At 41.1% G+C, this 15,908-nt stretch overlaps 1 protein-coding gene across 3 annotated transcripts in view; it reads left to right on the top strand.

Annotated features, from left to right (window-relative positions):
- Positions 1-15,572, top strand: part of ADPGK (ADP dependent glucokinase) — a 36,789-nt gene extending 21,217 nt beyond the window's left edge. The window contains exons 1-5 of one of the 3 annotated variants that reach the window (XM_072628425.1): positions 1,204-1,283; positions 1,992-2,112; positions 8,754-8,950; positions 9,571-9,669; positions 13,144-15,113. In XM_072628425.1, the coding sequence (XP_072484526.1) occupies positions 2,067-2,112; positions 8,754-8,950; positions 9,571-9,669; positions 13,144-13,695 (894 nt within the window). In that variant the 5' untranslated portion in view covers positions 1,204-1,283; positions 1,992-2,066 and the 3' untranslated portion in view covers positions 13,696-15,113. Of the gene's footprint in view, positions 1-1,203; positions 1,284-1,991; positions 2,113-8,753; positions 8,951-9,570; positions 9,670-13,143 lie in introns of those variants that run through there. The other 2 variants (XM_072628423.1, XM_072628424.1) reach the window with 2 other exon arrangements.
- Positions 15,573-15,908: the final 336 nt, after the last annotated feature.

Below are 15,908 nucleotides of genomic sequence, written 5' to 3' on the forward strand. Positions count from 1 at the left end.
GCTTGAATGATAGTCCACCTTCAATAAGATCAAATTTAATAAAGATAAATGGAAAGTCTTACATATGGAGTCAGGAATCAACTTCATGAGTGTATGAAACAAGCGAGACCTAGTAGAAAAGATCTGGGAGGTCTAATGGAGTTCAAGCTCAGTGTGAGCTTAGCTGCTGTGTGGCATGGCGATCAAAAAGATTAATAATGTGGTCTTAGATTTCATTACTAGAAATTTTGTGTCTTGGCTGAACTACGTGATAGTCCCCCTGAACTTTGACACCTTGACTATTATGTTCAGTCCAGAATGCCACATACTACGAAGGACAGTGTATCAGGAGGAACAAGCTTAGGATGGTGAGAACACTGGGAGCCATGCCATATACAGATCTTTTGAAAGAACTGAAGAGTTTGGCCTGGAGAAGAAAAAATATGGAGCAATGTGACTACTGTCTTCAAGTGACTGAAGCATTGCCATGGAAGAGGGATTGGGTTTATCATTCTTGATCTAAGAAAGTAGAATTAGGAACAGTGTTTATCTGTTTCAGAGAGGTGGATTTCTTCTCAGTGTAACTGAGAGCTGCCTATAATCAGAGCTATCCAAAAATGGAACAGATTGTGGGGATTGTGGGTTTCCTGTCACTGGAGGTTGTCTACCATAGTCTCAGTGACCATTTGTTACAAATGTTATAGAGGTTTGTGTTGGACAAAATTATCTCTGACATCGTTTCTAACTTGGAAACTGTGATTCTGCAAATTCCAGAAGAGTGAGGACAAATAGTTATTTCATTCTGTAAGAGTAGGTTACTTGTGACTCCTTGTGGTTTAAGAACAAAACCAGATTGCCAGAGAATTGATGGCATGGAAAATCAATGCAGGGATTACAGTTCAGTCAGTGAATAGGGCCAAGCTATAGAGTGGTGCCTAGACGGGGTAAGTGACACCTTCAGTATTGATACGTGGGTAAAATGAAAGGAGGGGGCAAAGAAAAGCATATTTTAATCCTATAAAGCCTAACTTATTTCTTAGCATACAGTATTATGAAAATGCTATAGTTCTTATTGGTTGAAAGAATCAGTAAACAAAATAGCAAGTTCTAAATTTATTTTGAAGCAGTTATAAAGGAGTTAACTTGACACTTATTTGTTCCTCACCTTTGGACACGACAGTCCAGCCATTGATCATTCTAATGGACGTTTGTCTGTGTTGCGCAGCCACCAAAGAATTCCACACTATTTGCTTGAGAGAGGCCCAGGACTGGAGTAGCAGAGGGAGCAGCTTATCAGAACTGAGGTACATTGGCAGAGTTGTGAGGTGGTTTACAATAAGAAAGGCAAGGGGAGGCATAGGTTAGAACAGATTTTAGAAAGATTCATGATACTTCCCATTACCTTTCTGCACTGATGTGTAGATAATTCCCATACTTTGAAGATTAGTACATGTGTGTAAAAAAAAACAAAACAAAAAACTACTTGAATTGTATAAACTAGGCCAACTAGTTATTCATTATACTATGTTACCAAGGCACCTTTTCTCTACTTGTCTAAAATTCAAACATCTGTTTTTCTTTGGTGCCTTTGGGCTGGTGTGCCTGGTGAAATTCAAGACTATAATATGATTTAGTGTTCTCTACTCTACCATCTTTGGTGGCCTAGGAAAAGGAGGGGAGTAAAAGTGGAGTTCGGGGGTACAATGGAGGTCTTGCTTTAACGGCAAATTCTGTGGAATCTATAACTTCCCATCTGTGTTTTCAGTCCCTTGACTTAGGACCTGCCCTTGGTGTCTGTTAACTTTTGCCTATCTAGGAACAATCTAGGAAAGGCAGCTCTCCAAATAATAATAACACTGCCTGTCATTAGTTTCCCCCATGGCCTTCCTAATGCAGATTAAATTGTGGTATGATATTTTAATAGAGGCACTGAATTGTGTGTGCTTTAGCAGTCAGAATGTAAATTCATTGGGAAAGAGCCTCTTGATAGACTTCATTTTGGTTCTCTCCAGGTTCTTCTTTGTGGTCCAGTTGGCCCCAAGCTCCATCAGCTTCTTGATGACAATATAGTTGTTCCGCCGGAATCAATGCAAGAAGTCGATGAGTTCCACCTCATTCTGGAGTATCAAGCAGGTAATGAAAATGCTTAACCAGCTTCTCTGCAGAGCCACATCGAGAGCATCTCTCACTAGTAGCTTTAAGAGATAAAATAGATCTTGAATTCTTTAGATATTTGCAAGTTTGTAGTACCTAATTATTAACCAGTAGAATCTGTTTTCTCCCTTCACCAAAAACCTCAGTACATTTTACCTTTGTCTCAGAGAGAAATAGGGTAGTTGGGTCATCTAGAAAATCACCGTGTTCAGAAAACCAAGGCATGAAAGAAATCCAAAGTGTATAGCATCAGCACTGTGTACTGTTTCAGACTTGTGGTGGTGTGACATACAATTCTGCAAGTTGATTTTAAAAAGGTATGACTTTTTGCTGTATCATATTCCTGCCCCTCTGACCACTTATTGGCAGCTCTGGGTCATTCAAAGACTTATTGATTCTCTAGGCTGGCCTTTCAGTGATTTTGCTATTTATTCATAGTTCATTTTGGTGGTTGAAGAAGTGAGTGGAAAGATGAAAAATAAACTAACATCCAACATCACTTTAGTTATCTTTTCACTTTGTTTGTGAAACAAGAGAAGGCTGTTTCAGAGGTTTATAAATTTACCCAGAAAATTATTTTCAGTATTGATAGAAATGGTTATAGTCTGATCCTGAATAATGAGTAGCATGGGGTATTGCTTTCTGGAGTAGCATGAAATTTTTTTTTTTTTAGTTTTCAGCATTCATTTCCAAAAGATTTTGAGTTCCAGACTTTCTTCCCACCTCTCCCCCCCACCCCAAGACAGTATGCATTCTGATTATCCCTTCCCCCAATCTCCCCTCCCTTCTATCACACCTCTCCCTTTGCTTATCCCCATCTCCTCTATTTTCTTGTAGGGCAAGGTAGATTTCTATAGCTCATTACCTGTATATCTTATTTCCCAGTTGCATGTAAAAACAATTTTAACATTTGTTTTTAAAACTTTGAGCTCCAACAACTCTCCCTCCATCCCCACTGAGAAGGCAGTATAGGCTATACATGTGTAATTAGTTATAGCATGAAATTTTTTGAAACACGTTTTAGTTTCTTCTCTGTAGAGTGGTTTCCGTGTTTATTGTGCCCTTTCCATTCACTGCTTTTTGTTCGTTCCAACAGTTCATTCATTCTTTTGACTCTCATGCCTCTGCTCTAAAGAGAATATGAGTTCACTGAAGCAAAAACAATGTGTTTCAGGGAACAGTTTCTAAGCCAGGCCACTGGAAGAACCCCACACACAAGAGTAATTATTTAATTTTAATTCACATTCGGTTATACAGTGTTATATGATGAATTATAGTGTGTACCCAGGTACAGAAAGGAGCTCTCTTCCAAGCCTGAAATTTCTTTGGGCTTCTCACCAAAATTGATCAAGAACTCAAGAAGGGTATGTCCTTCGAATTGGGAATTGAATTTGCAATTGGTGACTCACATTTAATTATGAATGAGGCTTAGTGTCTCCCTGCTTCAATTCCCCCAACTGTGAAACAAGTTGTTGACTGAATATTTTACAAAGGTGTGGTAAAGATAATTAGTGTGCTTTAAACATTATGAGCTTTTTAGATGAAAGGTATGATAGAAAGCACTGGCCTTTGGCTCAGTGTTCATTAAAAACATTGGTTTGAGGTATAGAGGCCAGCTCCAGAGTAGTCTTACATTTAATAGTAGAATTATATTATAGTCTAGAATGAGAAAAGATCATTGACTCTTCAGTTTCTGCATTTGGGAGTGGGGCTAGTATCCCAAGTCACATGATCAGTTTTCTTCGCATCCCCCAGAGAGAGTAAACAGCCTACCTTTTGTTTCCTAAAGTTTCCTTCCTTAAAAAGAAAGAAAATCTCTTCTTTTCTCTGTTCTTTAGCAGCACTTGAGTTACTAACGTAGTAACAAGTTATTCTTGCCTATGTATTCATTTTCTTAATTCAAGTGACTTAATTACAAATTCCAACTTAGATGAAGTTTGAGTAGATTTACATTTTCAAAGGCAAATGGATTGAAACCACTGTGGTTAGATGGAAAGAGCTTTACAACTAGCCTCCTTGCAGTGAGAAATCTGACCCTATCCTCTCACTAAATGAGATATTTTAATTTCTGGAGAAATGTCTTTCTGACTTATACTCTCTTTTCCTACTAGTTCCCATTCTTTCTAGAGAGTTGTTGCTTTGTGGTTTTTTTTTTTTTTTAAGGCTTTTAGCTTCTGTCTTTGAAGCTTTTCATAAAATTAGTAATTATAGTAATTACAGAGTTCTCCATTCATCGGTTTTTGATGGACAGGGAAGTAGACTTGGGATGCCCAAAAAACTTATCAGTAGAAGCAAATAAAAATGCTTTGGCTAAGTCCAGTTCTTCTCGAATCCCCATGACCTTTATTTTGACATTGGGGAAGCTTAATTAACCTAAGTCAATGCCTGAGCATTACTGCTAGAGCAAATCTAGTTAGGCTTTCACTATAGCTGCTTGAGTATAGTGTCCGGACCTGCACTGTATGCTGCTATTATTTTGTTACAGTTTTCTAAAGCCTGTGAATATATATTACCTGTCTCTTCCCTGACAAAATGTATTATAGAATTTCCAAGTTGCAAGGGACCTCCAAGGTCATGTAGTCCAATACTTACCTAAACAGAATCTCTTTGATAGCACGTCCCCAAGGCTTGCTCCAGCCTCTGCTTTGAAGCCTTGCCAGGTTGGGAACCCTTGGCCTCAAAAGGCAGCCCATTCCACTTTTAGACACCTCTAAGGAATTTTTTCTTTACATTTTATCAAAACCTGCCTCTCTACAGTTTCTCCGTAGGGAAGGCAATAAGCTTTTATATAGTGCCTACTAAGTGTGCTTTACAAGCCATTGTGCTTTATGATTATTTACAGCTTTACAAGGTAGGTGCTATTTTAACCTCCTTTTAAAGTTGAGGAAATTGAGACAAACAGGATAAATGACTTGCCCAGGGTCATACAGCTAGTAAGAGTCTGAGGCCAAATTTGAACTCAGGTCTTCCTGCCTTTAGGCCCAACTGCCCCTGATTTTTACCTATTACTGCCTTATGGGATCCAGTAGAATAAATCTAATCCTTTCCCCCAATGATAGCCCTTCAAAGATTTAAAGGTAGCTCTCATGAATTCCCTTTGTCATCTTAGAGGTTCCTTTATTCAGTCTTCATATGGCCTGATTTCCAGACGTTTTCTGCTAGACCTGCTCTCAATGTACTTACCTTGTTAATGTCCTTCCTAGCTTATGCTGCCCAGAACTGAATGTAATACTCCAAAAGTGGTCTGACTGGGACCCAGTATATCAGGACTGTTAACTCCCATGGGCCTTATGTTATGCCTTTATCAGTGGAACCAGAGATTTCTTCATTTCTTCTTCTGAGGTGGGGAGTTGAGGAGGGGAGCCCCCCTGTGTCACACCATTGACTCCCTGAACTTGCCAAAGCTCCCAGGCCATTTTCACATGAACTATGATTGTCTTGGCCTCATTGTACAATTGAATGTTACTATCTACTGTTTTACAATTTATTTTCAGTTGTCTAATTTATGAGTCATTAATCTTACTTGCCTTACACATCAAGTTTAAATGAACACACTCCCAACTCACTTTCCCTCCAGGGTTTCTGTAATTTCCATTTCACCAGTGTTCATGTTATAAAGATCTTAATTATGAACAACCTTTACATTTGTATGAATTAAGATTTTAAAGGGCAGTAGGTTAGGGGGAGGGGAGGCACAATGCCCAGGACTGAAAAGGGAGAGATGGGAACAGGCAGATCCCTGGTTGACATTGTTCCACATAGCATAAACTCCCAGGTATCTAATGCTGGAGTTTTATAATTAAGAAAAAAAGTAGATTAGAATAGACTTTGACAGAGGATAACATAACCATCAATGAATGTGAGTGGTATAAACTTATACACAGAGCTAGAGAAGGATAGCTGAATTCAAATGAAGCACTGGCTTGGAAATGATTGCACTTTAGCTGAATGCAGACAAGCTGTGGAGGCCATCATGTTCTCAAGTAAAGCATCAGGAAAAATTAAGAACAAGCAAGAAAATACATGGTACTTCTGAGTGCCATAGACAGTGGAGCCCCACTGCCCTTTTGAGTTTTGGTGGGACCCAGCGATGTGCACTAGGTCCCAGATATCAATATCTCCTTGTGGATCTCACAACATCATCTTTTGCCCTAAATCCACGTCTCTTCTGAGCTCTCTTATTTTTGTCAGGGTCATCACCCTCTCCTAGGCAGATAGTTCAGAGTGTGGGGCCTTGTCATGGAGATCTGAGGTCAGATCTGGCCTGAGGTCTTCCTGGCAGTATAACCCTCTTTTCCTCATCTGTAGAATGTGTGTTACAAGAATAGCAACCGCATCACCAGGGTGGAATGAGGATAAACTGTGAGAATACACACTGAGCTCTTTGTAGACCATGGAGCCCTGGGTGATGCTCACTTTTATTGTGATTGTTCCAGTCCCCCCAGGTGCCATCCTTCACTCTTTACTCTCTCCTCATTCCATGTATCTGATCAGGCCACATCTCTCACCTTCTGTCTACTCCTACAGTTATGCGCCTAGCCCAGGCCTTCGCCTCTGCCTTGAAACATTCAGTGCAGCAGGTTTGACTCCACCTAACTCATCCTTCATAGGGCTGCCAGTAAGCAGACCTGACCAGCGCCCTGCTCTCCACTCAGATTCCAGTAGCTCCCAATAGGGAGGTGTTTCATTATTTTTTTTTAATTCATATTTTAATCCAAGTTTAAGGATGTAATTCATAGGTATATGTTCAGGTAGGGGTGAACTAGATGACCTCTAAGAGCTCTTCCAGCACCAAGATTCTCTGATTTTTTTAGTTCAGAATAATTCCTCCCACTTCTCATACCTCCTGAGGAATATTTTCAGGGAGGCCAGTCAGGAATATATAAAATGCTTTGCTTTTTGCAGAATGCAACTTTTAACAGGTGTCTAAGAAGTTATGTTCTCCCATAGCTACCACTTCTTCACTGTGCTCATTTTATTACTAGTACTAGCATTACTAGAATTCATAGTTATTTCCTCCATCTGTCATATACTGTACTTCCACAATGAGATGTCCCTCCTGAACACTCTCCACTATGTTTCTATTTCACCTCCATAGATTTCCCTGAGGTACAGATTTTTCTTGAGATACAGTGCTGCTTGGTGACCCTTTCTGTGGATTTGTTTCTTTTGAACAAGGAATTGCCTTCCATTACCATAGTCTAAACAGCCAAATATTCTTGGTACTTAATGAGGTTTCCTTTATTTCCTTATGTTTAGAAGGTCAGATTCACTCATTATTACTATGTACAGTAGTAAATAGACATCTAAAACCATCATTTTTGTTCCCAGACTTCTTCCCAATCTTTCTCTGCTGACTTGCCAGGATTTCCTTCTATGCTCTCTTTAATATGTGAGTGTACAGTTTCATGGAGCCATTTTTCTTGCTCCCTATCCAGTTTTCAGTTTAAAGCCCACTTAACCAGTTGGCAAGTCTTCAGGCAAACACATCCTTTGCAGTCTCTGAGTTATTTTTGTCAGTAACCAAGAGCCTATTTAGGTACCTTAAGCCATGGTCCAGTAAAGCAGACCCCATTCTTTTGATACCATCTATGTAGCCATCTCTTCACTCTCTTTATCCTACTTTTTCTTCTAAAGTCTTCATCTTTGACCGAAAAAACTGAAAAAAAGAACCAGCCCTTGACTGCAGTATTTTGGATTTCCCGGCCAGGACTTAGTTCAAAATCTCTTGGGGAGGGCAAGGGGTTAGTATCTGTCAGAGTCTGTCCTCCACTCCTGAAATGCACCATGTTCCTGAGCTCAAGAGCTACTTGCACATGAGCCTTTCCTGACCCTCTCCCATTTTACTTGGGATTCACTTTGTATCTAGGTTGTGTTTTCTTATCCTGAGAAGTGATGAATGGATGGATGCTCCCTCAGCCCCCACCCCAACCTTCCATCCCTAGATTGTACTTTTAGGTGTGTCCTCTACTGGGATGTGTTCTTGGAAATCAGGTTCAAGAGGTATTTTCACGACTTGTATGAATAAAGCTTCTTTGGCTTTTACTAGATCCTGTCTTACCTGAAAACTTTAAAGGAAAAGCCATTGTGAGTTTTGGGTATGACTTTTGCTGAGGCCAGATGAGCTTTCTCTGCCTTCCATGAGGCTACACTGAACTACATGGACATTAGTTACTCAAGAATGCCTGCCCTCCCAGGGGCACACAGTAGCTCTGTGAGGTCTGGTTGCTAGGGAATTTCTACCAGGTATGTGCTGAAATATGAGGAGGTCCAACTGCTGAAGGATATCTGACCACCTAGGACTATGCCTGTGCATGTAGTGATTCTCAGAGCTGGTGTCTACCAATTTCCCTGGCTATTCTAAGGCACATGGAAGCTTTTACTGGATCCTGTCTTACCTGAAAACTTTAAAGGAAAAGCCATTGTGAGTTTTGGGTGAGGTACTATGGTAAAAATCAAGAGTTTTAATTGATTCGTGTCAGAAGGATGCCATCCCTGAAGAGAAGGTATTTTTATTCCTAGGGCTGAAATTTTAACAATAAAGCTACAGTTTGTATCCAAACAAGGAGATTTCAGTTATTTTTCCTTTTCTTCCCTTTCTGGTGACTGGGCTTGTCTAGGGGAGCAATGGGGACAATTGACTGCCCCCAATGCCAACCGATTCATCTTCTCACATGATCTGTCCAATGGGGCCATGAATATGCTGGAAGTGTTTGTATCCAGTCTGGAAGAGTTTCAGCCAGACCTCGTGGTCCTCTCTGGGTTGCATATGATGGAAGGACAGAGCAAGGAGATTCAGAAGAAGAGACTTCTAGAGGTAAACATTCTGAGAGCCTTTGCAAACTTTAACAAAAATGAGCTTTCTGAGGCTTTGTACTTTGTGTTCCTTAAGCCTCTTTGCTGGTTAAGAAACTTCTTCAGGCTGGCTCCCTGAGGTTGTCGCAATCCCAGTTGGTGTCTATTCTGTGTATGGCATGCATGTAAGTCCTGTCTCACCAACTGAGAAACTTACTTGGAAGACGCCTACGAACATCTTAGGCTTGCCTGGTGTGCTGAGCTCTGCTAGAAAGTGTCCATTACCTAGTTGGCAGTGTTCTCCCTGTGTCCTTGATTGTCCTGTGTTGAAACAGCTGATGTTTTTGAGAGCTTAGATGGTGTCTGCTCTCAGTCCCCAAGTGATATGCTGGAGAATTGACCATGCAAAGAATTGATTTCCCTGTGATACTAATGACTCAGCAGGGCCTCACACTTCCCTTCGTGTGGAGTACTTATCATCCAAGGCCACTGATTACCCAAAATACTCGGAAATCTCAGACATCAGGAAATGACAAGGAAGAATTTTAATATCAACTTCCCCACCTTTTTTTGACTTCTTTTTTGTTTGTTTGTTTTCTTTCCCCATTCTTAAGCAGTGATGGTATTTCTTTTCCTTTGCAGGCTGTGATTTCTATCTCTGATATCCCCACTGACATTCCAGTTCACCTCGAGTTGGCCAGTATGACTGACCGGGAACTTGTGAGCAGTATTATGCATCAGGTAATCACAAGGATAGTGTGTTGTTGTAGCCTTTGTTTTGTTATTTTTGTTTTTAGATTTTATGGATGGGTTTTGTTTTTATATTACAAACATTTACAGATTACTCCCACAAGGAAGAGGTCTCTTATAACAAAGCAAAATTGTTAAGTAAAACTAATTAGCAGTGACCTCATCTGAAAATGCATGTAAAATTTCACAGGTGTAGCATACCCCACTGCCTCAGTTATCTTTTGAATTAACAGAAAAATTTTTTTCTCTACATCCCACTGAAAAAAGAAAAAACATTTCTTACAACAAATAACATGTGGTCAAGCAAAACAAATTCTTTCCTTGTCTGTATGCAAAAATATATGTTTCCTTCTGCTCCCCAGACCCCTTGCCTCTCTGTCACGGGTGGCAGATTTCATCATTGGCCCTTTGGAGTCAGAGCTGTTCCTTGTATTAGCCATAGTTCTGATAACTTTCAAAGTTATTTGTCTTTATAGTGTTGTTATTGTATGAATTATTCTCCTGGTTCTGCTCATTTCATTCTTTATCAGTTTATAAAAATCCTCAACATTGTTAACTTTTATCATATAGATGTTCTAGTACGGATCGGCATCAGTTCATCCAGCTCTTTCTCTCTTTGAAATCATCACTTTCATTTCTTCAGCCCAACAGTACTCTGTGGCATTCCTAGACCACACCTTTTATAACCATTCCTCAAGTGATGGACTTACCATGAGTTTCTAATTTGTTTTTTTGTGGTGTTGTTGTTTTTACCACCACAAAAGGTTTCTACAAAGAGGAAAAGATCCTTTATGGTTTTTTTTAGTGTTTTGTTCTTTTCTCACCTAGGACACTATACATTATTTTTCACCCAAGTTTAGCTTAGAACCTCAATGAAGGGTTGTGATTCTTCTGAAACAACTTGTCCATCGCAAGGAAAATGACAACACTTTGGCTAAATAGTGTCTTTACTGGAAAAGTCATTGCTTTTTGGCAATAAGCCAGCTGGGTGGCACAGTGCCCAGAGCATGCATCCTGTGGTCAGAAGACCAGAGTTCAAATGTAGCCTCAGACATTTGCTAGCTGTGTGACTCTGAGCCAGTCACTCAGCCTCTCTTTGCCTCATCTGTAGAATGGGGATCATAATAGCACCTGACTCCCAGGATTATTGTGAGGATCGGGTAAAATAAGAATTGTGCAGAGCTTAACACAGCACCTGCCACATAGGAAGCATTATAATAAAGGGTAGCTATTATTATTGTTCTTGTTATATATTTTTAATTATTTATTTTGTGTTTATAATCACTTCTACTCCCCCCACCCCAAGTTAACCAGAAAGAAAAGAAAAACAAAACTACCCTTATGAACATTCATAGAATAGCAGATTCCACATTGGCCATACCCACCAGTGCATGCATCTCTGCATTTGAAGTTCATTGCCTTTCTAGCAGGCTCAGAGGGTTGGGTTTTACCTTCACATTTCTGGAGTCATGGTTTATCCCGGCACCGATCAAAGGTCATAGAGTGTTTTCTACAAAAGTATTTTCTATCTAAGAGTTCTGCGTTGCTGGTCAGTGCCTGTTGTTAGTTTACTTCCAACTGCAGACTTTTCCTTCACCACCACGAAAGAGCCTGTTTTACATGAAATCTTTGTCCTTGCCCTTCTCTCGCATCTCCGTTTTCTCTCTTTCTGCAAAGACTCCCTACCTTTGATGACTTGAATTTCAGTTTAGGAAACACATGGGCAGTGAATGGACTGGCTGAGTATCTTACAGCTACTTAGTTTCACCAAGAGTGAATTTACTTGCTCAGAGACACACAAGAAATGGTTCCTGAGCCTAGTTCTTTCTGACTCTAAAGCCAGCTCTCTAATCACTTCCCCTTGCAGCCTCTTGCCCTGTATACAGTAGGTGCTCAATAAGTAATTGCTTATCTCACACCTATGAAATTGGCTAACATGACAGAAAATGAAAAAGACAAAGACTGGGGAGGAGGTGGAGGTGGAAATAACTCAGACACTAATACTCAGACACTGTTGGTGGAGTTGTGAACTGATCCACCCATTCTGGAGAACAATTTGGAACTCTGCCCAAAGAGCTATAAAGCTGTACATACCCTTTTACCCAGTAATACCCCTACTATGTCTGCACCCCAAAGAGATCAAAGGAAAAGGAACCATATGTACAGAAATATTTATAGCAGCTCTTTTTGTGGTGGCAAAGAATTTGAGGGGATGTCCATCAATTGGGGAATGTGTAAACAAGTTGTGATATGTGATTGTGATGGAGTACTGTTGTGCTATAAGAAGGTTGAGGCGGGGGTGTTGTCAGAAAAATCTGAGGAGACTTACATGAACTGATGCAAAGTGGAGTGAGCAGAACCAGGAGTACCGTGTACACAGTAACAGCAGTATGGTAAGATGATGAAATATGAATGACTCATCAGTACAGTGATCTAAGACAATTCAGAAGGACTTAGGATGAAAAAATCACTCCACCTCCAGAGAGAAAATTGATGGACTCAGTGCAGATCGAAGCATATTTTTTTCTTACTTCGTTTCTTGTAACATGGTTAATAAGTTCTGCATAGCTTCACATGTGTAATAGGCATCATATTGCTTGCCATCTCAGTGAATGGGGAAGGGACTAGAAGAAGGGAGAGAATTTGGAACTCAAAGTTTTGAAATTAATGTTAAAAACAAAAGAACTACAAATGCCTAAAAGTTTGGCATAAATGAATATCCTAGTATAGTTGGAAATTCCTGTCCTTTTCCTTAAAAAAAAAACAACACAAAAAACACCTCACTGTATTAAACCCTCACCCAGTTCACACATGCACACACTCTCTCTTTCTCTCTCATTCTCACTCTCTCTCACTCTTTTCACCAGGTGCCTGGTACTTTGACTTTTTTCCATTTTAGCCTGTCCTTATCCTGGCTCATTCTGCAGTGTGGGTCTTACTTAGCACTTATGTACAATTCTCAGACTTCATGTCAATCTTTGTTTGTTGATGTCCTCACTGTTTCCCCTTGTTTGATTCCACACTTGTCTGTGTTGCCCTGGTGTATGACACCCATTGGGAACTTATTGTATTAATACAGGAAGGTCATTAATCATTTGTTGAATACCATTTATCATAAAGTAGAATCTGATAATATAGTTTGGCGTTGGCCAAGGGACTTAATTACCAAAGTGCCTCAAAGACCTCATTTTAAGGTGATTTTCTCAGGTGATCCCATAGATTGGAGCCTCTAGACAGTGTCATGAATTGCCCCCAATACAGCAGTGTCAGGGTAGTGTTATGCTCTCCCTCACAGACCATTCACAGGTCTGGAGGCTAACTACAATCTTTGAAGATAACCTGACAAGGAAGGAGGGAAAGGGAGTGCTCTTCCTTCACCAGGAGTCCATTATTGGCAGGGTCTCAAGGGGCCTTTCATGCTGAACTTTTTCTCTCAAGAAGAAAACTATCGTTCTGTTTTGTTAGCAGGTTTTCCCTCTGGTGAATTCCCTTGGGTTGAACGAACAGGAGCTGCTCTTCCTTAGCCAGTCAGCCTCTGGTCCTCACTCCTCTCTCCTTGCGTGGAGCGGTGTCCCTGATGTGGGTGTCGTCAGTGACATTCTTTTCTGGATCTTGAAGGAGCATGGCAGGAGTAAAGAGAGAGCATCAGATCTCACGCGGATCCATTTCCATACTCTGGCCTACCACATTCTCGCAACTGTGGATGGGCACTGGGGCAACCAGCTTGCCTCCGTAGCTGCAGGAGCCCGCGCAGCAGGGACACAGGCCTGTGCGTCAGAAACGATTGATACCAACCGTGTGTCCCTCAAGGCCCCCCTGGAGTTTCTGACTTCACATTCAGAGACGGGCTCCAGGATATCTGTAAATCCAAATGAGCCAGTGGTTCAGTGGCACAGAGAGGGAATATCTTTTCATTTCACGCCCGTCCTGGTTTGTAAGGATCCCATCCGAACTGTGGGTCTCGGGGATGCCATTTCAGCAGAAGGACTGTTCTATTCAGAAGTATACCCTCATTGATGTGAACAGGGTTAGGGTTGATGCCTCTGAGGAAGTTTAGGTGGCCTGAGAATTTCTGGATTATCAATAGATGGTTTAAGAAGTAGAATTTAGGGTGTTAAAGCAAGTTGTAGATCTAAGTAGAGGATAGCCAAAGAAATAACTATCAACACATTCCAGCCTATTGGCAATGACACAGGAAGCATTTCAGATTTTAATGAAGACTTTTTAGCTTTTTACTGGTAAGACTGGAGAGGGGGAGGTGTATGTATGTGTTTGCAGAGAAGAAACCCGCATTCTCTGCAGAAGGTCACCAGTTAGCATCATTTGAGAGCACTGACAGCTGAAAGGAGGATTTCCCCCCTCGCCCAGTCCTGAAGAGCGCGCCAGCCAGCCTTTGCTTCTGCCTTGTTGCGGATTAAACTCAGTCAGAGCCTCTCGAGTCCTCTCCCAATAGTGCATTGCTGAGTGGCTGAAGCAAAACTTCCATTCATTGTTATGATCAAAACATTCAACAAGGAAAACCTCTTAACCTCCTGCTCCAGCATAAATAGGAATAAAGTGGGAAGCCTGCTGTGTTTGGATGCGGACAGGCTGGATCCACACTCCCTGGGCCCTTAAGCTGTGTGTTGTCTCCTTTCCTCTCCTTTGATGACTCCAGGAGCTGCCTCTGCACATGGGGTGGTGGGGTGAGATCAGAGCATTTGTAGCTTTATGCTTGGTCTCACCATCTAGCTGAAGGCTAAGCTATTGCTGTGGAACTTGACCTTTTATTACTGTCATCCTTCGTGCAACTGGAATATGCTTCCTTGTCCATGATACATTGTTTTTCTCAGTCATGTGACACAAACAATTCCGTTAAAAGGTGCAAGTTGACCTCATCAGGTGCTGCAAGAGCACCTAAGTGTTACATCATATGTTACATATTACATCGTATGTTACATTATGTGTTTATTTTTATAATGTAAGAATACTTTCCTGTGTGCTTTAAACTTTTTAAAACATGATTTACATTTCAGTTCCCTCAAGAACTTTTTACATCTCTATTTTGGGAAACAGTAGGAAGTGGCTGGGTATAACAGGAATTCAGATAAAATGTAAATTCACTTCTACCTGGAAATGTGAAATAGGTCAATTCCTCCACTCCTGGACATCTGTCACTTTTCCCTCCCAGGCCCTGTGTCAAATTATCCTTTCTAGTGTGTCAGAATTGTTTCTAGCCCGGCCTTGTACAAGTAATGGATGTCATGGGACATGTCCAGGTGGAGGGGAGCAGCATGAGGAGGAAACAGCAGCAAAGCTAGAGTGACCCACTGAGCACTCAGTCTCTCAGTGGATCTCTCTTTGGCCTAACTTTCAGGCTAAAGAGAAATTTGCTCTTGTTTTTTGCCACAAAAGCAAAGCCCAAAATAAAGCTAGAGGAAGGCATTTGGAGTGGGCCAGCAGCAGTGTTTCATTTGATTGTTAATTATTTACAAGCATGTCATGGGAGCATTTCCCTTTAGAAGCCAAGGTCCCTAGTATGATTTCTTCCTTTACAGACTCACGGGTATCAGCCCAGGACATTCTCCTGCCTCTCAATCCTGACTGAACAATTTATTGGGGGAGGGGGGAGGAGTTTGAAGCTGGAAGACTTTCTCCTGAGGGACAAAACCTGAGAAGTTCTACAGTCCACAGTGAAAGGTACACATTATCTGTTCTTGTCCTTTTCTCCCTCCATCATCACATCACTACTTGGCCCAACTCAGGACAAGGAAACTCCCAGCCTGCCAACATGCCATCTGTTTTCATTAGTATAGGTAGAGCGAACTCATTTGTTCAACAACAGTTGAAGGTCATTACATTCTTCCAGGAGAGGGAAAAGGAGGGGGCATCTACAATAAAACCAACAAATAATATGTGTTTTCTGGATGGCTAGTTTCTTGAGCTTTTCCTGCAAAGCTGTGCTGCTGCATATGAATAGGCCTTCTTCGAAGTCCTCAGGTATCAGTTTGGTATGTCAGCATTGATGGGTGGGGTGACTGTAGGCAGCATGAGGACATTAAACACTAATATGAGTCTGTGTCACCCTGGGCAGTTTGAAGATTTGGAGCTACCTTCTTTCAAGGTCAAACCTGAAAAGGTAGACTGGCTTATGTGGGAAGCCCTGCTAGAATTAATTAACAGCCTATGAAAATATACCTGTGAGGAGAACTAGGCTTCTTTACCTGTAGCCTCCAGAATGTTGTAGGGAG

This window comes from Notamacropus eugenii, chromosome 1 (genome assembly GCF_028372415.1).
Source record: "Notamacropus eugenii isolate mMacEug1 chromosome 1, mMacEug1.pri_v2, whole genome shotgun sequence".
In the NCBI taxonomy this organism is placed as follows: domain Eukaryota; kingdom Metazoa; phylum Chordata; class Mammalia; order Diprotodontia; family Macropodidae; genus Notamacropus; species Notamacropus eugenii.